This window comes from Aulonocara sp. 'chitande type north' Nkhata Bay, linkage group LG3 (genome assembly GCF_057382095.1).
Source record: "Aulonocara sp. 'chitande type north' Nkhata Bay isolate Kocher_YH1m ecotype deep benthic linkage group LG3, A_spYH_male_GT1.1, whole genome shotgun sequence".
NCBI classification, from domain to species: Eukaryota; Metazoa; Chordata; class Actinopteri; order Cichliformes; family Cichlidae; genus Aulonocara; species Aulonocara sp. 'chitande type north' Nkhata Bay.
In genome coordinates this window covers 48,075,440-48,100,078 of record NC_141346.1, presented here as the reverse complement: position 1 = coordinate 48,100,078, position 24,639 = coordinate 48,075,440, and the positions used below count along the sequence as shown (strand labels likewise).

General features: G+C 41.1%; 1 protein-coding gene across 1 annotated transcript; it reads left to right on the top strand.

The window, feature by feature from the left end:
• The first annotated feature begins 1,016 nt into the window (after positions 1–1,016).
• LOC147335934 (B-cell scaffold protein with ankyrin repeats-like) lies at positions 1,017–24,302 on the top strand. The gene is made up of 16 exons (XM_086287570.1): positions 1,017–1,098; positions 1,380–1,775; positions 4,972–5,105; positions 5,183–5,321; positions 5,586–5,728; positions 6,717–6,831; positions 7,592–7,788; positions 14,427–14,490; positions 14,744–14,965; positions 16,658–16,717; positions 18,327–18,514; positions 21,417–21,480; positions 21,640–21,669; positions 21,914–21,993; positions 22,157–22,209; positions 22,366–24,302. The coding sequence occupies exons 1-15, from the start codon at positions 1,086–1,088 to the stop codon at positions 22,187–22,189; spliced, it is 1,878 nt and encodes a 625-aa protein (XP_086143696.1). The 5' UTR covers positions 1,017–1,085; the 3' UTR covers positions 22,190–22,209; positions 22,366–24,302.
• Positions 24,303–24,639: the final 337 nt, after the last annotated feature.

Sequence of the window (24,639 nt, the reverse complement as noted above, 5' to 3'; positions counted from 1 at the left end):
TGAATAAATCTGAGTGAACCAGTCTGGATCTGCGTGTACAGGAACAGGAAGATCTGTGGCCGGTGAGTCACCAGATAGACGGAGCCAGTGATTTGCATGAAGGAGACCTCAACTTTCACCTGCTCATTTTCTCGACTTGTACATTTCAGTCGCCCCTCTAACACTGAAAGGACATAAACGGCTGCAAACTGCTATTAATGAGACACCTGTGTGGTATGAGTCAGTTGTTTGGCAGGTGGAGGCAGTTAATGAAGCCCTAACTTTTACATTTCTCTCAATGAGAAGCTTTGCGCCTGGTAGGTCAGACAATCCTTTTCTTTTTTTAAACTTCTGGCTGTACGGGAGGCATTCACATCAGATCATTAATTTTAACACGCCTCGGGTTCTAACACTTTGTTTTGTACCCAGGCTTAATTAAACTCCGGTCAAGTCTGTGACTCAAGCTCTGCTTGACGATGACCTTTTGTTGGTTTCTGTTTTCCTCTTTCGCTTACCTGAATGCCTACTTTGTCTTTATAAGGGATACCATAAAATTTATTTGGCATGTCTACGATACAACGTGATAAGGTGATACTCAAAAACGCTCCACACAAATGAGATTTTTCAGCATGAAAGATGTAAACAAACACTGACAACAATCTTTTTCATCTTAATGTGCCGCCCTCTTTAGATAATGTTTACTCCATTACCTCAGCATCGTGTTTTATTTATTATTTTATGACTATAAATTTATAACTCCCTTTTACGCACAACACGCCAGCTTTTATGGTGTCAGCATCATTTTAAGAGCAAAACTAAACCTCTGATGTCCTTATCTCTTATGGTCTGTTGGGAAATTTCTAATCACGTTAAAGGACAAAAAGTAAAAAGTTGTGTAACTTCTCAATTAGACTAACTTCATAGCGTATATCAAGCAACTATTTATGTATATTTTAAGCAAAACATCAAAGCCTAACTTTTTCCTGGTCATCATAGCTGAGTCTTTGTCTGCTTTGGCACGGAAACAGCCTCTTATCTGCACGCCTCCTGACAATAGCCATCCAGTTACTGTGAAGTCAGCCTTGCACACAAGCAGCACCGCAGACATGAGCCACACAGGTAGGCTACTTTTTCATATTATTTATTAATTAGCCCATTATTACTATTTTATCTTGGATAGTGAAAAATGATTGTGTAGTATGTGATTTTTGTAGTTAATGCTTTTTGATTGATTTTGTTGTCATCACCAGATCAATAATTTCTGTATTTCACTTGTTTTTATATATTTAAATAAACAGGGATTACTTTGGCAGTTTACCTCTATGTGGCTCAGCTCCAGAAAAGTCTAGATAATGTTGTTTCATAAAATACTGAAACCATAACGTTTTTTCTTCATATAGCTGGGGATTTGCTGATCGTCTACGACACTGAGGCAAAGCAATGGGCTACCTACCTACAGTCAGTTTTCACTGGTCCCATCTCAGAGGCTGGGATCTGCTGCTATGACATTGCTGCAGCGACCAGTCCGAAGGGTGATTTCCTGAGGCTCGTCCAGTATACCTGCAAGCTCCTAATCCTTTCCAAGGGCTTGCTGGAGGGTCTTTGCCCGACGAAACGCTTCTTCCTGGGACGCCTGTTGAGTCCTGCGGCTCATGTGGTGGTTCTGCTATGTGGGGTGGAGAGCCTGAACCCCCTGCTAGAGCTGGTGCCTCTGAACGGTGATGAGTGCACGCAGATCTCTAGTGAACAAGACGCCTCTGAGTACCTGTCCACTGTGATGGACACTGTGAGAAAAGGTATGGAATCTTTTTAAAATCACTGACCATATATTGTGTTAGCACCATTGTCTTTAGCCTGGTAGAAGATTATAGGACTTGAGGAATGCTAATATTGGCTAAAGTGCAAAAGAATGGGTAAAAGCAAATCAACCACCTCCTGCAGAGTGGATAATGAGTAAAACTGAACTATTGGTATCTTTTATCATTGCCACCCCATGAGGTCTCTGATCTTATTTCATGAACCAGTCAGGTGTGAAATACCCCGCAACTCTGTCACATCTCATATTTTGAGCTCAACATCATTCCAACTGTTATTCCAGTCTTAACGCTACCTAGTGTTTCTCTAAAAATTATGTTTGAAGTTTAAGGTTTGAATTTGAATTCAAATAGCATGCAAAATATCTCAATGCATGACAGTTAAAAACAAACAGTTAAAAACATGTTTTTTGGCTCAGTGCTGATCTCAGCTTTGAAAACCCGGAACAGCTTTTTCAACCTGCCCTTCCTTTAGGACAAATGTCCTTGCTGTTCCCTTGTAATAAATGCGAGGAGAGACGAGTGCTCGTTATTTGCTAGAATGCCTGAGCAGCTTGGAAACCTGTTTACTCAGTTTTTTTTTTCATGAGAATTGTGCATTTTGAAGATCCAATATTTGTTAGGAGCAGCTGCAGAGACATCTTTGGTGAAACTGCGTGTATCACTACCATGTCCTCATCTGCCCCGCCAATTATCCTCTGCCTCCTTTCCCGTTTTTTTCCTAATTACACTATTTGTATAAAACCATAAAGTGGAGGAGTGGGCTTCTATTTAAACAGGTGTGGGAGCAGGAGGAACATTTGATGCAAATTCAGACACCACTGATTACTCATTGTGAGCCATGCAAATTCAATAGCACTTACAGCATTGCTTCATTGCAATGAGAAGTGGTTCAGAGCGGGAGCCTATAAACAGTTACACTTTAACCCAGAAGCACCTTCACTATTAATGCAGGATGAAGCTGTTTGTTTGTTGACACATGCAACAGACATGTGGGTGTTTGATAAGTGCGTACCCCACGTAAAGTAAGCGTACTTCTTTACTGGTTTCTGTACCTACATGCATCAGCGTCAGGCTGTTTCCAATGAAAAAGGAGAGTTTAGATTTTCTATTTCAAACACATGTGAAATCATCAAATTAAAAACTCTATTTACCATGCTAGGTTAGGTAAGTAAACGACAAGAGAACATCATGTAACCATGGCAGCAGGTCTATCAGTTTCTTCTGAGCACACCGATGTTTTGAGCAAAAGGCTAGCATTAGCATGCTAACATGCTCATACAGTATTTTTATCCCAGTATTATACCTGACAAAGTATACATGCAGCTGACCTGATAATTGAAGAACTGTCAACTTCTTTGCCATGAGAAAACCTTTGCAGTATGCTTTAGGTCATAAGCCATTCGGCTGAATCTGAGCAGAGAGCATAACCCTGTACACTTCACAAATCCTGCTACTTTTGTCAGCAGTCACATCATCAGTAAACATCATTGCCTTCATTCCCCTGGCAGCCATACAACCAATGTACAGCCTCTGCCAGTTTTTCCAGGTTTTACATGTTAGGACATGACAGCAAATCAACATCAAGTTCTCACCAGGTCTTAAAATTACACCCCACGATTCAACAGCTTTTAGCACCACCTTTAGCAGCTATATTAACTGTTTGCTGTATGTATTTTTCAGTCTCTCAAGTCATTATAGAGGAATTTCGGCACCCTCTTCTTTATAACGTTGCTTCAATTCATTGTGGTTTGTGGGCATTTGTTATGCACAGCTCTCTTAAGGACTCAGCATTTCAATCAGATTTAAGTCTGGAGTGTGACTTGGCCCAGCAGATAGATCCTTTTCTTTATCAACTATTCTGCTGCTCTGCTGGGGATCATTATCCTGTTGTGTAGCTCAGTTTCAGCCAGTTTAGCTGCATGACAGATAGCCTCCTATTTAAGTAATATTTTGGTATACAGAGAAGTTCATGGTCAACTCAATGACTTCATGTTGCCCAGATCCCATGGCTACAAAATAAGCCCAAACCATTACCCCTCCACTACTGTGCTTGACAGTTAGCATGAGGTGTTGATACACTTGGTTTTCTCCAAACATGACGCATTATGGATGACGTATTACATGCACATTATGACCAAACACCTCCACGTCAGTCTCATCTGTTCAAAGGACCTTATTCAAGAACTCTTTTGTTTTGTTCAGATGCAACTTTGTAGACCTAAGCATTGCTGCCATGTTCCTTTAGAGACACGAGCCTTTCTCCTAACCACCCCACCAAACAACCACCAAACAAATCACACTTGCTCAGTTTTTTTTTTATAATTGCACTGTCATGACCTTTAACATTTAGCATGCTAACTGAGGCACATAGAATCTGAGATATAGCTCTTGGGTTTATTTACAGTTTCTCTCAGCATTGTCAGCAATTTGCCGCGATGTCCACTAGTCTTCTAGGAAGACTAGAAACTGCCTAAGATGCCAGAGAGGAGATTATCAGAATGAAGTTATGATGATGGTCTGTGGGAAGCTGGTGGCAAAGCCAATGTAAGCAAGAGCAATAGGCAGATTGTGGGTTGGCTGGTGAGCAGGTTAGTTAGTGGGTTAGTGAGAACCAATGAGTAGGCAAGCTTGGCAGGAGGTTTCTAAAGGCAGCAGATGAGTGTGTTTCCAAGGTGGCAAGGTTTTTAAGAGTCGGGAGCATAATGGTGACAATGTGAACTGCTGCAACCTTCTGCCTTGCTATCTCCAGCACCTGATTATCAAATGTGAAGCAGATCTAGGAACAATGGTTGAAGAAACAAAGAAAAACAGTATGACCAGCAGACCTCATATTGAGAGTTCACATACTGAGAGATCCACTGTGGTGCTGTACAGAGTCAGTATAGGTACATGCTTAGACATTTCCACAAAATCGACTGCAAGAAACTTATCCTAATGCTACAGGAATTCATTCTCTGCTAACCACCAGTGGCTCTATAATGCTGTCGACAACCATGACAACGTCTTTGACTGTCGGCAAGATATTACAGCTCGGGCCAAAGTGGCAGAACAACCATCTGGGATCTTCCAGTAACTAAAACACATGTTTCAGATAGCTACTGCTATTTGAAAAATGTGTTTTGTAGAAATTCTCAGTGCATAGTTCAGCATGTTATTGAGTGTCTATCTTTTTCAGCCTCAGCAGCAAATATGAACCCCATGACACACAAACCATCAGCATCAGAGCTGAAGGGGGTGCAGATGCAGTTGTCTGGAGCTGACAGCGCCAGATCCAGCATTATGGTGGTTCCTTCCAGAGTTCCCTGTGGGGTGAGAAACTCATCTAGTCATTAGTAAACCTTTTTTTTCACAAAGCACATGTAACGTGTGTACTGTCTGTTTGGTAGAGCTCTATGGAAGTGTTCATTCTTCTAAAAAATGAGGTGGCTGGCTCCGACACTGAAGTTGAGTTTACGGGTAAGAGTCGGACGCTAAGAGTGAAGCCTCTCCGCTGGAATGAAAGGATCCTATGTGTCAGCGCCCCAGGTGAACAAAACAATAAAATACTGTGATGACTGTATGATTAATGAAGCTTTATTCTGTCTTGTGTGAAGCCTCTAAAGTCCTACGAAGTGATCTTCTTTGAATGAGTCATTTATCTTTGTATACAAGGGACTAAATAGTTGAACCAAGATAATAGGCTGTTTGCTAAAGTAACTTCTTGGCACGTGATAACAACTTGGTCACACACAAAAATCTTAGTATCTTCTCTGACCATGCCTGTGTGTTATCTGTGTGTTTTTACTGAAGATTTTCCAGCAGGAAATGTAGGAGTGACTGTCTACAGCGGTGGAGCACCGCTGAATGATGCACAGCTGCAGTACTACAACAACATCGAAGAAATCGCGTGTCTGCTCTCGAGGGTAACAGACCCTGTAGATTTCATGTGTCAGGTAAAGCCATAAATGATATGTGGGTAAAGAATAAAGAATAAATGCCTTATCTGAGTTTTAAAATGGGAAATTCCACTACTTCCCCCAGAAAGGATTAGTGCTGAACTGGGAAATTTTCCTCATTATACATACATCAATGATCTCTGTTGTTTCTATTTCCGCATCCTTTCTTTAGAGTCTGTTTCTAACTATTTTTACAGAGGTGGACAATTAAATTGAGGAACCATTAAAACAAGAAAACATTTGGTTTTTGTACTAAATAATTGTACTAAAGACTGGCTCTTAGCTCACATTATATGTGTGCACAGAAACAGCAGTGGGACTTCAAACATATAACACTTGCAAATATATTTAAATACCTGCAGTCAATCATTAACTTACTCATGTTTAGAGCACTTTTAACTGCTGTTCCAGACTCCCCCTTAACAATAGAAGTAACTCTTCTGAGGTACTGCGCAATGCTACTTAGTGACTCACGATTATGCAACTCACTCATCAAAATTAGTCAATCACTACCTCAGAACACAGCCTAAAAGTACAAAGATGTGGGAAAACATCCATTAGATTGAATCAGCATATTTCTTCTGGTGTTTTATGAGCAACCATTCACCATCTCCTTTCTGAAATTAAAGGACAGCAGGTTTCAGCTGTCTTGGAGCCATGAACACTTGATTTGATTAGATCCCTTTTGCTGAAGAGGCACACTCGAGGCACGCCAGCAGAAGAATTTGCCAAGACAATCTCAAACTAAAGGCCCGGACACGCCTCTGATGTGTGTGTGGTTAAAAATCAACCTGGCACTTTTATGGTCTCTCTACTGTAAATTCAGTATAACATCAACAACAGTTCCATTGTACTTTTTTTTAATCCATATGTTTAATTCGTTCATCAAATAAAAACAAAAAAGGCCTCCAGCCTGGTCATTAAGAGAAAAGGCTGCAAGCTTTTCTTTACAGCCATTACTCACTAGACTGTGTTTGCATTTCAGGCTTTTCAGGTGTCCTCTGTGAACACGCTGGATCAGAAACTGGCCTCCATGCTGTTGGAGAACATGCCCACGGGAGGCTTTCAAGGACTGCAGTGTGAAAACGCACCTGAAAGAGGTACAGCTCTCCATGGTGGATTGCTTAGTCTGAACTTTACATTAAAAAGCATCTGCTGAGTAATCGCAAAGACAGAAAAACCCAACCTGGTATATAAAATGTATAAAAACAAAACTCTTGTTTGATTGTCAGAAGATCCACAGTCCAAACCACAGTAGTTACACGATCCCTAATTGTGTGGAAAACATTTTTCCTTCAGACAGAAGCTACAAATCAATACGTCTAACGTGTAGCTGATACAAGCTGCGGCAGGTTATGACAACAGAAAGTGTCAGATCAGGCCATTTATATTAGGTGCCGCATTGCTGCACTATAATGTCTACCTAATTCTCTCTTTCCTGGCCATGTCTTGAAGCAATGACGTGAATTCAACATAATGCACACAGCTGAAATAGGTCCCACTTGCATCAAGCGCAGTATCCACTTTGAAAGGGGAAAAAAAGCCTTCCATTATTACTTGGCTCATTATGTGGCAGATTGATGGCTTCATCAGCCACTGAGATTGATTCTTAACTCTGTTGAAAAGGGCACAGGGAAATGTTGCCATGACAAACAGGTCAATAAGTACCTCCAAGCTGTCTTTCTTTGACGCTCCTGGATGTGTTAGATTACCCACATTGCACTAGATCGCCGTCAAGTTATCACAAGGCAGAGGTATCTGCTGCTATTACGTGATACAGCAGCTCATTTTCAATTTCAGCCTTAATGTAATGGATGGAAATTCCTTTCCAAGACCTAAACTCTCAAACATCCCCCGCAGAGCTCCACCGTGCAGAGGTGCCCTCGCTCCTCCACTTTGCCGCTCGGTACGGCTTCAGAAATGTCTCCAGCCTCCTCCTGCAGTGTCCAGGTGCTGTAAGAACACTCCGCACGGCCAATCGTCACGGACAGACTCCCGTTCAGATTGCCAAGAGTCACGGCCACACAGAGGTTCACGTCATACTGAAAGAGATGCTGGTAACTACGTCCTTATAAGACTTCTTTCACTCTCGCTGTGTGCGTTTCATCTTCTGGGCTCATATTGACTCTTATTCCATGTGGAATTGATCCTTGCAACAAGTTAGATCATGCTTCTGGCTTATTAACCTTCCATAGATGCAAGACATTCATAAGACATTATTAGAAAAATCACAATATCTGATTGCAGCTTTCCGGCTCAGTGATTTCTAATTTTAATAAAAAGCTGTGAATCCATTAATCATTGTTACAGAGCTGCTTGGATGTCATTTTAGGTAAGCTGAATTCCAGTTACTTGCTGACAGTTGAGGAAAATAGCAAGATAGACGTTTGTTCTTGAGATCTAAAAGCCGGGGTAAGCAGTGCAGCACTTAGGAATGCTCTTACTGAAATGAGTACGGCAGCAGGACAATAAGTGACTGGTCCCTTATCAATAATGAAAGGAATGGAGAGAATAGGAAGGATTGAAAGCGAGGAGGGGCGAACACACTCCCTCCTAACTTGCGTCTTTATATCCAGATCATGACTCAGTTAGCACATGGATGGTGGGCTCCCTCCTCCCATCTTCAATATATCTGGCCTGTGAGGTTCCTAATGGAACACCCCCACAGAGATTAGAAAGACGGTGTTTGTTCATGCGTGCACAATGGCTCCCAGCACAGGTCGTCTGCATACATTCAGACAATTAATGCGGCCGCTGATGTTAAAAATGTCCTTGCGTAACAGCTGCCATTTTGTCATGTTAATGCGGAGATCATCTTCCCGCTCAACCTTCCACTTCGCTGTGCAGACGCGCTCGCGCCTGAGCCGCAGGTTAGCCTCTCACGCGCTAATTAGAGGTAATCCATATTTAATAGATTCCTTGCGTGCACCTACCTCACTTTACTTGATAAACCTGTAGGATCACAATGTTCTTTCCGATACTAATTTCATTAGGCCGTGAGGACATTATTTATATATATATTTAAAAACAAAACAAAACCAAAAAACAAAGCAAAAACACACATCACGCACCCAGTGTTACAGAAAGGTCAGCGGGTCCTTTTTTTCCAGTGTGTAATGCAAATATTACACAACATTGCACATCTGCTGTCAGTGAACCTCAAAAGCTTTTCAGTGTATTCATTTTAGCCGGAGCGGTATATCTTTGGTACACTGTTGTGAGGTAGTCGAACATCAATTTTGAGCAAGGTTTGATTGCTCATGATACCCACAAGCTTCTTAAGTGAGGTTACCAAATCTTCCTACCTAAAGCTCTAAATAAAAGTGTTATTTTGTATCAGTAAGGATAAGTATGTTTTCCACAAATGTCCACAGAGGTGCACTCATTCTTATGAAAACAAATAGTGTTTCAGAGAGAGACACCTCAAAACCTGAATAGAAACATCAACATTTATGTATATATAGCGCCAAATCACAACAAGCCCTTTGTATAGTAAAGGTAAAGACCCCACAATAATACAGAGAAAATCCCAGCAATCAAAAAACAACAACCTTTGAGCAAGCACTTGGTAACAGCGGAAAGGAAAAACTCAATTTTAACAGGAAGTTGAACAGAACCAGGATTAGTTAAGGGCAGCACTGCGGGCGAGGGGAAGGAGACAGGACGTTCAACAGCATGTATTTTATCCTCTCTTCCTTCTCTCATCCCAAGCAGTCACAGCAGATGGCCCCGCCCCTCCCTGAGCCTGGCTCTGCCGGAGGTTTCTTCCTGTTAAAAGGGAGTTTTTCCTTTCCGCTGTCGCCAAAGTGCTTGCTCATAGGGGGTCATATGATTGTTGGGTTTTTCTCCATATGTATTATTATATATAGGTCTACCTTACAATATAAAGTGCCTTGAGGCAACTGTTTTTGTGACTTGGCGCTGTATAAATAAAACTGAATTGAAAAACACAAAAATCCCCACAAAAGGAATAAAAATAAAATCAGCTTAAGAGAAGATGATGAGCTTTGGGCTTATTCAGGTAACTTCAGGGCTAACTGTGTGTTTTCATATTGTTAACCTCTTAAGAGATTGCAGACATCACCTGCTCCAGAACAGGTTATGTTCCAGAGATCCTTATCCGTTTGTGACTGGTCAGATGTCACCCCCTTTTTATGTGAACACACTCATAGCTAGATCGATAAATTCTGGGTTATCTTATCAAGCAGATAACCAGCTTCATGTGACAGCACAAACTAAATACACTCTGTGGGGAAGAGGAATGAAGCACAGATATACCAAACAAAAGAACAACAACATAGAAAATATACTTCAAAATAAAAGAGGAGGTAAGAGACACAGACAGGGAGGCACAGAAGACAAAGAAAAAAGAAACAGAGGAAAAAATAAAAGCTACGGCAGCCAATCAGACAAATTACAATCAGGTTGTTTCAGACATACTTAATGCTCAGTCAGAAAATGTCAATTTCCCCTCATCTTTCCTTATGATGTCGAAAACATTTTTGCTTTATTAATGCCTCGGCCTAACCTATAGAAAGCCCTGGCACTCCAACAGCTGTTGCAAATGTATTTATCCCCCTGGCAACGCTGCTAATTGAGAGTGAGTGCATAGTGAGCGAGGTTCGATCAGAGCGGTCTAGCGGGTGCTCGCTGTGAGTGTACAATAAGTCGTTGGAGCGGAACTGACAGAGGAGCGGTCGAGTCATACGGAGGTCTATCAAAAAGGAGTCTATAGCTACAACCTAACAGACATCAGATACAGCACACAGACGAAAGTGTTATTTCTTGGCAGTTTTTATTGGAGGGTATTCATCTCGACAGCTAAAAACAACACATACTGTGCTTGCATGTGGCCTGGAGGAGAAATTATGAGAGCCATGATTGTGTTGTGGGTTTTGTTCCTTTTTTTTTGTCCTCGGTTCATTAAATCATCTGCAGTGTTTCCCCCCACCACCTCCAATTAATCAACCCATGATGCATCAGTGATTTGGGCGTCAGCGTAGCAGCACTCTGTCAATAAATCCTAGATGGATTGGCCCCCTGCTTCATAGACGGGCCGAATCACTCACAGGGCCTGCGTTAGATCCACTAGTCTGCCCCGGCACCACACTTCTTTGTTAATTAGCTGTGAACTGCTCCAGAGGGGAAAGCTGAATTATTCAGGGAGAGCATAACTAGAATACAAATATAGAAAATGCTCCGCTGGTATCAACAATGTTTATGTCCTCAGACTGCAATGTGCTCACTCAATTACTTACACAAGCCAGCATATTCCTTATTTAATATTTCAGAACTGGGTCACAAATCTGGCTGAGTGTCACTTGGCATTTCGATGGACTCTGTGCTCATGCTGCAAGATTTCACTGTGTGCGCTTTGAGTGCAGAGCACAACTCGATAAATACAAATCAGCTAGCAACTTCACCACCCGAAGGCTACAAAGAACGTTTTATGTGTTGTTCGTGTATCCACCTATTCAAATTCACAAAATCCAAATTAGGTGACGTCCTAGACTCTGGTCGTGAGATTTGTTATATCAGCTGACCATATTTTGCATAAGGTGTTTGGTTTATTAGTAACTGCACGGTAATATGCGTCAGCTCCAGAGATTTGCTTAACATTTGCATATTCCTCAAGTAAAACGCTGTTTTACCACTCATTACCAGACTATATGTTGCATATCCATTGCACTTCACCAAGCACTTATTCCTCCGGACTAGCATAGCTGGTTTAGAAACACTTGAAATATATCAGCTACTGGATGGAGCTCCATCAAAAGCTTTTGCAGATATTAACAGGTTGAAGAAGCCTGAATTTAGCAATCCCCTGAATTCGTACATCGTTCAGTCAGCTTGACAAAGTTTCTAGTGAAACAGATTAGGTTGTTGTTGTTTTATCTCACAGTCCTACATGATGAATCTCTCGACTTTGTTTCTAATTAGCAAATGTTGGCATGACGATGTTATTCAGCATAGTATGGTAAATATTGATAGAGACATATATGCGTAGATATGGCAGTGGCTATCCATTGAAGCACCTCTGCACTCTAATTTCTAATGCACGTCTGTGGAAACACAGATCTCTACACAGTGAAATCACAACTAGATTCAAACTTACTCAAACTGTATTTATGATATGGGGTATACTTGGCTAAAGTAATGTGGTTTGGTGGTTATCACTCTTGCCTCACAGCAAGAACGTCCTGAGTTTGAATCCACCATGTGGCCTAGGTCTTTCTGTGTGGAGTTTGCACGTTCTCCGTGTGTCTGTGTGGGTTCTCTCCGGGTACTCTGGCTTCCTCCCGAAGTCCAAAAACATGAAGTTAGTGGGGTTAGGTTAATTGGGCTTCCACCTGTTGGGCTGGTGATTCTAAATTGCCCATAGCTGTGAGCGTGAATCGCCACAACCCTGAATTGGGTAAGTAGAAGAAAATAGATGAATGGATGAGTTTTTGTACAATAACGCTTATGTTACAGTCGACTTATGTTGGTAGTAACATAAAAGTTCTAAAGTGTTAATGTTGTATAATGTTTTCAGTGAATATTACAACTCTAGTCAAGCTTTTACTTTGCATAGTCTCTTCTTCTCACTGTTCCTTAGTCCACATGCCTTCTAACTAACAGAAAACGAGTTCATCTGAACACCCACGTGCAGCTTTACACATTTCTTTAGCGGCGTTTCAGGTATACACTGAGATGCTAACTGTATGCCATGTGAGTGCCATGGAAATCAATGAACAAATAATTAATAGTCTCATTCAGGACAAAGTAACACATATGATGAGCCATTAGAAAATGTCACTATCAGTATCTGTCTGATACGCACTTTCGCTAACATAAGCTAGTGCTAGCTTAATTTAGTTTTGGGGCAGTCACTTAGCATCAAGTCACCTTTAAAGAAGGATAAATTATTGATATATCAAAGTAGGCATTTTCTTTACAGTAAAATGCTGGTTTAAAAAAAAAACTTCTCCCTCTGGAACATTATTCCCAGTTGTTTGTTATTTAATATAAGAATAGGTCAACTATGGTAAACATGTAACCGACATCTTAGCATTGCCACTGACAGCAGATTGATGTAAGCACAACTGATTTATGCTTGCTGTGTTAGCCTTCAATAATACATGTTTGGCTTTGTGTGAAAAGAAAAGTGCGAAGGTAACACATTCCTGAGCAAAATTAGCTTTACAGAAGTGTGAAGTATTTATTCGCCAGCTCAACTAGCTGTTCTATGCCAAAAAAAACAACAAGTTGGACAGATTTTTAACTGCACAGCACTTGTGTGATGTTCAGCTTTACACTTTGCAATCTGCCACACATCAAACACTCCCATGCTGACACCAGTATGCAAAAAGATAGCGAGCACGCTAAAGCTGAGAGCCGAGCGAAGAGCAAGCTTGTGAATTGGCCATTTCAGCTGTTAAAGGCAGATTTACGGCCCTTATCCCATGTTAGATGTATACTGTCTGGACTGCGGCAGTTCATATTGAATTTGTCTGGAATGAATGGGGCTTCTGCAGTTTCAGGCATCTTTAAAATGATTTAGCATTTGTGGTTAGTAAACAAATACCCCTCCTCGGTCCAGAACTACCCCTGAAAATACCACACTGTGCTTCGGCACAGCATCTGACTATTAAAATTCAATGATCGAGTGGTGGTAATTAACCCGTCCCTTCCACCTGTTGGGCTTGTTATGAACCTCTACTGTTAAGTAATGCATTCATGGCAGCCAATGTGTAATTTGCAGTACTCGGAACAGTGCAATATTCTAATTGAGTCATGATTTGCTGTGTTGCTTGGGAACGGCACACGCAGCAGGGCGGGTTATATGGTGGATGTTTTGATCCAAATGAGCTGTATCTCATGCATTCTGCAGATTTACATTGCTGCATTCACAATGTATCCTCGTAAAGCGGCAGCGGGGTCAGCTGTAATCAGTAGATATTATTGCATATTCACTCTTTCGATGGAAAAGCTACAATGCAGTAAAAGCTGTTTTTATTTAAAAATGTAGTGGTACTGTCTGTTTTTTTTCTGTTAGCCATATCAGAATGTGCATCTCTATCAGAAGTTGAAATATGGCAGCAAATCATTATCTGTTTCTCATCCTAATTATAGATGCGGTCTGATATGGAGCAAAGGGGTCTTGAATTGCTCACTAAATGATATGTTTAGACTGAAAAGGGAAGATAGTCTGATTTCATAATTACCCTGATCATACCCCTGTCTGTCCCTCAGCGTGCTATTAGCGAAGAGGCCTAGTCTGCTGCAGCTTTTGTTGTCAGAGAGAAAACGGGTTTCTGTTAGCCAGCAGGCGGGGTAACAAGCACACCTCTGTAATTCACATTATGGTCCCCTGAAATTGCTTTTCCACAAGTCCTAACAGATGCAGTGAGAAAGCTCGATTAATAATCTGGACGTTTGTCACAGCTGACATGAAATGCTGAATATCAAATCAGTGCACGGAAGAAGATATCAGCCTGTGGTGGTGTGTGGAGAGTCATCTGTGCTCTGAGCTTTCAATTTCTAAGCCTAAGAACGCAGGTGAGAAAAAGAGCCGGCGGGCAAAGTAGGGAGAGCGAGCTAAGGAGTAATCCACATTTTGCTGCACTGTATCACAATGCAAGACAAATATCCTTTAAAGTGGCCTCCTGGACGGGCGCAAGAAATGCATCTCGGTGTTCTGTTGTTGTTGCAGAATATGTCTGGCTCAGGCGGGGACAATGACGATACCAGCGTGTACGAAATGATGTGCAGTGCAGGTGAGTGAGCAACTGATGGGAAGTGGAGGGAGGGCAGAAGGCAAGCCAGTAATGGAATTGTTTTATGCCCCCCGGCATATGATTACACTGTGTTTCCTTTCATTTCGTTTCCCCTCAATGATGGGGACATCGTGTAGCATTGCTTCTGATCAGCTGTGAAATGACAAGTGGCCAAAAAAACAAAACAAAAACGGCATGTGCAGCATCCATTATGATTCTGAGGCTTTAGTGCAGTAAACACTCTGTGTGTCAGGGAATCTTTCCATCACAGACACACAGAAACTGCAACAGGTGGAGGAAAAAGAGGGGGAGGATGAAGATCTCTACGCACCGCTGGGGGTGAATGGTGAATACGACACCATCCTGAATTCAGCTAAAGCAAAAGCAGTGGTCATTGCCAACCGCCCACCAGCACCCACACCCCGGCCTGAAGGCACCCAGTTGATGGACAGCAAAACCCCTTACATCACTCAAGGTAACTTGAGACTCTTTTCTTGCATCACTCATTCAGACAGATACAATAGTGATGATTATGATTCTGAGTTATGCAGGATGGGGGGAGGAAGGGCCTGGAATGTGCATCGCCACCATCAGCAGAGCGCTGCAGAGCGCTGAATAGAGAAAAGAGAGCTTGCTTTGTGATGCAGTTTGTTTTGATTTCAGAAACCGCAAGAACATAGTCGCTCCCCGTCACAAAACAAACACGAGCGAGTCTGGAGAAAGACCCATTTGCCTGCCTTGAGAGCCCGCAGTCCCTAACTGTTCAATTACAGCTGTGTGAATATTTCATGAAGATGAAACATCCAAAAGTGACTGGTATTATCAAGGTTTATAAATCATTAAAACAGCTGTGGCTTCTCTTTTTTCCGTCTCGCAAATGCAAAAATGAACACGCGGGGCCGCAATTAATTATTACCGCAGACAATATTACGCCCGCCTCTCGCATTCACGTGCATTCAAATAGACGAAACTAATTAGAGCGGCTCAGTAAATAGCTCCCCTTTTTTTTTCTTTAGTGAGCTTGCTTGTATCTACTGAGCCGACCCCGTTCCCGGTGGGATTTACGAAGCAAAACAAGGAATTGAGTGCACCACTGAGTTCTCTGCACCCCAACCATCCTCTCAGTAATAGAGAGGGAACTACCGGGCTGCCATCTGCAACCAATCTTGGCCAGATCAAGGCCAAGTCAGCCAGAATAAGTCATTACACATGTTTTCCATCGTCCTTGTCCCCAGAGCGCACAAGAGAAAGGAGAGGGATTTTGAGGTTTCCATCTATTGAGACAGAGGAGCTTCAAACCACACAAGGATCACATTTTGCCCCTAACTCCCACCACCGCAGTCAAAGATGTGAGGGCAGAGATGAGGCTCGGTGGAGGATTAGGCAACGAGCCAGTTATTGGAGAACACGGCACAAGTGGAAACACTGAGGAGTCTTCTTTTTGTTAGCAGCGACATCTCGGGCTCAGTGAGACTGAAAACGTGAATGAAATTCAATCCCATGGGCAGGCAGTTCTGCATATGCAACATACATGGACACGCCGAGGCCGAATGAAGCCACAAAGCCGGGCTTGTATTATGAGCGAGGCAGGAAAGAGAGGTCGTGTTTGAGCGTGAAGTGGAAAAGAGGAGATGCTGTCACAGAGGACGGAGTCAGAGGCTGGGATTATCTTCCAGGGTGTGGATGCTGAATTTGAAATCCAGCGTTGGTCACACGGCCGCAGCTCCCCCGCCTCTGACAGCTAAAACAGTGCAGTCTTTCATTCAGAGCGCTGACAGGAAACCAAAAGCATCATTCAGAGTGTCTAACTCAATTCAGAGCTCAACTGTGTCTCTTTGCAAAGAGCCAAGATCCTGCATTTTTTATTTTGAGATTTTTAAACATATATTCAGATGTCACTACGTTTGTCATTTCTGAAACAGTGCTGGATGGTTTTTTTTAAACTAAGCTACGAACAAGCCACAAGCAGGGTGCTTTGAAATAAGATCATGGCTCCATCGTGTGGCAGGATAGTTAAAATGCAGGCACAAATTAGAAAAAATTTAAGATTCAGATCTGGTTTTCATCATTCTAGTAGTATTATCTAATAAGATAATTAGTGGAAAATTACAGAGATATTTACCACATTATTAGCACAATGTTACATAAAACTGTTGTGCATCAACAGTGTTCCAGAGGAAGAAAACACCAGGCGATGGAGATCTGTACTCACTTCCCTCTAAACAAGGTAGGTGTTGAGTAATATATAGTAATAAGAGCAATAAGTAACATGTGATCAATGTGTACAATAGTCATTTAGTACAATATTTAAGGTACGTGGACTTTACTTGAATATTTGTAACTTATATAACATCACTAGGAAACCAGTGCTAACCAGTCGTATGTGATCATTTACAAAAAGCAGCGCTAATCCTGTTTCATCATATACAATTTGCCCTTCAGTTGGTATCATTTAAATGCATACACACTTTATTAGGTACGCCCTGTCAGTACTGGGCTGGACTCTTAAATTGGTTGCACTAATGAACAGTTGAACAAGCGGACCAACAAAGTGGCTTCTGGGATATGTGTGTATAAACTGGACCAGAGGTCGACAACCTTCAACATCAAAAGAGCCTCTTTAGCCGCAAAACAGTCAGATGGATAACAGATGTAATCTTTTTTCCTATTGTTTCGTATAGTTTGCAATATTTTTTCGTTCAAAGCTCACATGAGCCACAGCTGAAGGGCGCGCGAGCCAGGTTGCGGACCCCTGAACTAGAGCTAGAACTCCATGAACTACTGCTGCATGAAGACATTCTTCCGATAGCGTTCCCTTATTTCTGCCTGTGTGCTGCTTTAAATAAGCTTTGACCACTGAGATATCCAAACATCTGCATCTTTCAAACTCCATGCCCTCAGTGATGCAGACTTCCTGCTAAAAATCTGCAGTCTCCAGACCCATGCTGAGATAATCCTGAAGATATATCAGGGTTTTATTCTCAGGCTTGACTAAGCAGTCGCCTGCATACTAATGCAAGTAGCTTTGATATGTTTTGCCGCTTTACTCTTTGCTTTGTTTGGGACAGACAGTCGCAGTTCATTAACTTTGAAACAAACAAGCCCTGCAGCTAGAATAAGCAGTTAATGCTTTTTTTCATGCTTGTGATGTCTTTAAACAGTTGCTTGTATTTCCCTCTTTGGCTACGACTGATATCATCACTTAAGATTAGATGTGCCAATCATTTTTTTAATAAATACTTTCCTCTAATTTTTTGTTGTAATTTTTTGTCTATTAAAATTACCTGCTGGATGATATAAGTTAATGGAGACGCTATGAAATAATTTGTAGTGTTCTGTTAAGCAGATTAATATTCCAGTAATCAGCATGGGGAAGGCAGTAATTAAAGCAGCAGTGTAATGGGTACACACGCAGTAAAAAAGGCAATAAAATGATTTAAGCAAAGCCACATGCTAAGAAGTTTAAAAAAAAGGATGAACTGCAATGGTGAGCACCTACAGAGAGATGAAGCCATTTGTCTGCCTCGCTGTTCCATTAGTGACACTGAATGACACGTCCACAGATCATCACACTCGCCACGAAAATTACTTACAATCTCGGTGACTCACAGACATCACAGATGTGCCGAGCGAACTCACATTACCCGACTATGGATACCAGCTGCTTTGGTATTATACTCGGGCTTTTCTTCCTTCTATCTTCTCCCAACTAGAAATCAGCTATTTAATTTATGGGTGGATATTTTAGGACTTACATTATGATTATTTTATAATCTACAGCAGTAAACATGTTGAAACGTTCCTGCTTATTGTTTTTATGGGCTTGTCGTTTACAGCAGCACGCGGGCGAGAAGGCAGTGTCTCTACCACCTACGACACCTTTGTGCCAAACCAGATAGACGGGCTTCAGCAGCTCATTGAGTTCCAGCAGCAGGTGAAGGCAGGCTCGCTTACTGTGGACGAGGCTCTCGAGCTCTTCAGCGACTGGCAGCACGTTCAGAAAGACTTGGATGCCAAGCAGCAGGTAGGATCGCTGCACGCTCTGACCGAACTCACATGAAGGGATCTGAAAGAAGCAAGCAGGTCCACACACGATACAATACAAATACTGAATAATCAGGCAAGTGTGGTATGCATCTGGGGAACCATGTGTCACAATAAAGAAAACAGTCCCTCGGGTTTTAAAGATCTCTGTAGGCCAGAAAAAAGAAAGAAGTGAAGAATCGCTGATTCAAAATAGGGTTTCTGTTATGAATTGTACAGGAAGCCAGAGGGGCCAAAAATATGACAAACTCACATTTGAAGGGAAGGGTTTCTTATTTTCAGCAGCATGTAAATTTTGACATGGTACTGTTTTCTAGTATTGTTACGCACCACAAAGTAGCAGAAATGATGTTTACAATATCTGGCTGTCGTTTTTTTCCTGTAGCTACTCTATTTCGTCAACACCTGCAACTCGAGGAGCCTCTACGCACACATTCTTCAAACACCAAACTGCACATATCACATGACCTGGGTGGTTTCAGCTGTTGTGCCTTAAAAAATAAGTCTGTCAAATCTAGAGCTTTCGGCAAGCTACCCTGCATCGGCGTCTTATGTTGTTAACCAAGAAGGCAATGATAGAGAGAGGGAGAGCAGTTTTTAATAGCTCCGCAGTCCAGTTTTGAGGGGTATTTTTATCTAGTATTTTTTTGGCATTCTTTATAAATTCATAAATAATAATGTGAAACTTGTGCAATCAAAATACTGTAACAGCTATAGTGAAGGATTTGAAGCACAACACAAGTTACTTGCTGTTAAGTTCCAGATAGGGGAATGATGGGAAGGTGTATCTGTTCGTTATCAGGTAGCTGTGCAACACTAGGACACCAGGGTAGGAAAGGAATGTAGTTTTCCACCAACAAGGTGATTCCCAAAGAGGTTTTAGCCGTAAACTTGGCATGCCTTGGCTTGATGTGCCATCCATCCATAAAAAACTTCAAAAAACTGGAGAAGTGGGGGGAAAAGAAGAAGTGACAGGCCTACAAAAAAAAACTATCTACAGAAAGTGAGCAGTACAGAAAGTTAAGTCCTTAAGAAATAGAAAAAAATAATCCACCAAAGACCTAACACAGGACATGAGATGCATCTGGACCTTCCATCTAATGGTTTCAGTGGAAGGATAGCTGTCAAGAAGTTTTATTTAAGGAAGGGAAACAGGAAGAGACTGTATGCCAATTTGGACGTAAAATCAGTGGCAAGACGTCTTATAGAGTAATGAATCCAAACTGTGAGAGTCTACAGCCATCTGTAAAACAGGGTGGAGGCTCTGTCATGGTTTTGGTCTGCATTTCAGCCAGTGGTGTTGTAGATCTTGTCAAAATTGGTGGAATTATGAACAAAGAAAAGTACCATCAGATTTTGATCCACCATACAATTCAACCTGAAAAGTGTTTGATTGAAAAGGGCTTAATTTTTTAGCATGACAGTGATCCCAAACACCCTGATAATAAAGTAAAAGCATAACTGGGTAAAGGAAAACACAAATAATGGAACATAATCAGTCATGTATTGGCCTCCCCAGAATCCAGACCTCACCATTACTGAAGCAGTGTGGGATCATCTTGACAGAGAACAGAACAAAAGGCAGAAAACATCCAAAGAAGAGCTTTGAATGTCCTTCAAGAAGCCTGGAGAACTATTCCTGATGACTACTTCACCCTTATGCGTTTGTGTTTTGACTTTTTGCTGCCATGATGCCAGGTCTCTCTTGGAAATTAGATTTGAATCTCAATGAGATTTTTACCTGGATAAAAAAAGGATTACTGACAAGACAGCTTGCCTCAGAGCGTTGTGTGTGTGCAGGAAAATAAAGGTGGTCATGCCAAATACTCACTTTCGAGCTCGTTAGAATTGCACAAACTCCTTATACACTTTCCAGTTATGTTTTCAGGTTTTTGAATAAATTGCTGCAAAATATAAAGACATGAAGGGTGGTTTGAGACTTTCGCACAGTACTGTAAATTTCATCAGGACTGCAGTTAATTTACAATGAAGTGCTCGGGCTCAATCTGCCTTAACAAACCTTTTTCACCTAATACTTTCTGGCACGTCAGAGTAGGAAATAATAAAACAGATGATGCGCTAATTCCATGTACCTGCTTTTATTTCAGGGTCCTGGTTTTGTTGGCTCACCGTCTCATTTTTGAGACACATTTTTAATGTTATTAGTAACACCTGTGCTTTTCCTGTTGAGGCAAGTTATAAGGTCTGGTCTACGGTGCGCTGCTGTGCGTTACACAGACAGGTTATGAGGTTGTAAAACAGCGGTAGACGCCTTTGTAGAAGCTAAAGGAATTTGTTTCCCGCCTAACACTGAAGTCAAGTCACAATACCTGCAAAATGTAAGACTCGAGGAGAAGAATGAGTAGAGCAACAGAGATCACACTGTATCAAAGTCCGACTAAAGAGTCACCAGTTCTGCTACACAAATTTTCAATATTTGATATAAGGAGCTTTCACCTGGGCATTTCAGCACTGACTCTTACTACTTTTCACATCTTATAACAGACTTAGTGATAAATGATCAAGGTAGCACCTTAACATCAACATCATCAACAGTTAAAAGTATATTGCTCTCTGAAATGCAGCGCAGTACAGAGAGCAGATTTATTGGTCTGCGGACTAATATCGTCAGTAAAACTACCTCCACCCTTTTGTTCTGCTCGGTTGTTGCATACTTGGACTATATTTGCAGTATGTTTTCCACTGGACCTCCACGAAAGCACCGAAAGATTTATGATGAGTCTGTGAAACGCGCTCTTTTCTTTGTCTTAGCCAGTGTAAACATAACACGGATCCATCATGGAAATCTCAGAATGTATAAAGACCTGGATGCCTTCTGTACAGTCAGTCTAATACTGAAGCACTGATCTTTGTCTCTACAGCAGAAGCTGAGCCATCTGAGAGCCACTATCATAAACAACAGAGAGGCAGACGACAGCGTCTATGGTAAATATTCACATTCTATGTGGGCTAAACTGTGCTGTCATCGCAGAGACTTTTTGGTTTTCTTTAAAATATTAAGTATATGGAATAAATAACCCCGGTACAAATGAGTGTATTAAACTGTATACTGTAAATGGCTTAAAAAGTCTTCTCTCCCTACAGATAAAATCAACATCGTTCATCACACGGCAAGTAAGTCTTTAAAAACTTATCTCAGCGCGCGCAGAGGAAATCTGTGTTTGCATGCCTTTGTAGTTTCTCGAGCTCCAGTCGCAGTGCTGGGAAATTAATCCTCCGGGAAGTGTTATTAAATCAAATCCCCAGTGCCTTGTGTTTTGATCTAGTGAGTTTCACCAGCGCTAAATGAGAGTCCTTTATTTTCTTTTACCGAATGATTCTCTGTTCAGCAGTGCATATTGGATAATTTCTCCCCCAGGTGTTGCGGTGAATGGAAGTCAAAGAGGAAACCAACCAGCAGAGTCTGATTTTTACAGCAAGCCGCTTAAAGCACAGCAGGTACGTTTACCTCACTTGCAGTAGGACAGTTTGGCTCAGCTGCATTAATATATCATTTAATCACATCTGTTGATTATTCTGCTTGAAACAAAAAAAAATACTGTACACTGACGTCCCAGTAAGCAAATATAATAATGCAGCAATTCACCAAATTCTTTTGCAGACGGCTTTTTTCCGAAAATCCGAAAAACGGTGAATGCAAGTCCTATATCGATTGTGAGTATGAAATCCACTTCTTTGATTATTTAAGCCAGAATCATATTTTCTGTTTGGCTCCAAAGACACTATTAATATTCTGTTCAATTATGACTTTTAGCTGCTGTGATCTGTTGTAATACATAAACACGTTTGTTTCTTTGTTTTCTCTTTCAGAGAAATAAGAAGTAAAAAGGATGTTACACAGTCCACATCCAGCTTAACCCTCCTCTTATAGGATAACTTGTATCAGTGCATTAGTTTGAATAATTATATGTAATATACAATACAATGAAAGGTTTTTAGCATCATATAGTTTTGCTTTGTGAAAACTTAGATGTTAGTATTCCTGTAATTTTGTAGATTAAACTGCTTCTAACAGTTTTTTTGTTACTGAATTTGCAGCAATTCGCTCACAATTGTAAATGTTTAAACTAAACCACAATTTTAATAATTAGTGAGGAAATTATGTGTTTCTCATTTTTATGAGCTTCTTCTCTAGAGAAAGGCAGCGCTCACGCCAGCAAGTCTCGGCCTGTAAAACCTCCAAATGTTTCCCTCTAGAGGGCGTCATATCTCTAGATATGGCTATCGCACCCACAGTCTGAAGACATCTGTAAGTACAGATGCACCTGTGACCTCCTATTGACTGGGTGGCAAGCTTTGGAAAAATGTATCCATACATGTTGATGTATGTAATCAGAAGATGAGCACATCAATTAATTACGTCTTGCTGTGGCTGCAAACACGAAGCATGTGTTCGATCTTCGCGTCAGCCAAGAAATGTCAATATGAATCTGAAGGAAAGAAAATGAAAGCTGTAAGCCGGCTTACTGCGAAGAGCAGAAATATTAGTCATGTTAGGGTAAAAGAAGGCTTGATGTTGCCGGGAAAATCATTTTGTTTAGCTGCCACAATGCAGCCATCTCTGTGTTTTACAAATTTAATAAATACCCTCTTAGAACGGCGCTTTTAAATCACGTCAATCACATTTGTGAACAGCAAATATTTACGGTACATAGTTGTCAAAAATCTAAATTTGCTGTGATTTACACACCCATTCAGGAACTGGCACATATGAGCACACTCTTTCTCACACTCACAGACACCAGTTTGTTGGTATAGCCCTGCCTGTGCTTGAATGAATGAATAAGATCTGCATGGGGAATTCAGTGAATGCATGGCTAAATCCAAGCTCAGTCTTGAAACCCAGGCAGAGGCTGAGCTGTGTGCCAACAAAGCAGCTGGGTACACGCCGGGCACATTTTTCTGTTCAATCATGCTCTTTGTGAATAATATGTATTAATGCCGTCTCTACTTAGACCTGCCAGTTAGCCTTTGGAGATGATCCGGCTTCGGGACCCCATGGCATTCGAGGCATATGTTTGCCTGTCACCTGCTGCGTTTATTTCAGTCCGTGCATCGGGCACGGCCATCGAGATAGGCCTCAAATCATTGTGTATGCAAATTTCTGAGCGCCACCACTTGGAATAATTCCCTAGTCAGAGAGACAAGGAGATAGGGAACTTCAGTGTCATGCGTTGCCCACACAAAGCATGCTTCTGTATGTGGGCAGCAATACATCAAACACACGATCAAAGACTGACAAACCCTGTACTCTGCATCCACTTTGAAAAAAGAAATTCTTGTGATGTTTCTGAAACATAAATCTACACACACACTTCCTACATTGATCGTATATGTTATTTAACTGACCGAAATGACACTTTCTGTATTTCTCTATTCTGTAACTTTGTTTCTTTTTGGTCACAAAAGTGGTCACACTTCATACAATTGTGAGTTGGAGGTTTGTTTTTTTTTACCAAATGTGTATTTTACTATAAACATTTGAAATCTCTAAAACATTTAATTGCATAAATGTATATGTATGAACATGACTTCCAAAGAGCTATACTACTGTGCTGTGCAAATTTTAGTAAAAGTATAGACATTTAAACAATAAATCCACAATACATGTAAAATGGCCTCCAAAGTTTTTGCTAGTACATTGTCTACTTTTTGCAGAAGTTTTTGGGAATTTCCATAAACAGTAAAATTCAATGCATTGTTAAAAAAAATCCATAAATATACAATAAAAATCTAATTACATTTCAAATAGTACTAAATAGTAATGCACTTTATTTTGTTTTTTTTAGGATATATTTTCAAGCACTCTATGTATAAATCATAGACTAGGCTAAATAAAAGATACTATAGCATCGCACATTGCTTTGTAAAGTCTGATTTAAAAACTCAAATTTAACACAATGGCAAACTTGCCAGAAGTGACCATGTTTAGAAAAGATGGTGTAAAGTTTTCCACTAATGCTAGCAAGTTTGGCTAGCAAGGCTAAGTAGCTCAGTAAAATACTAGAGCTCCACTTACCAAAAATAGAGTATGGACTTTTTGAATGGGCCGTGCCACATGGCAAACCATGCTATTTGTTAGCT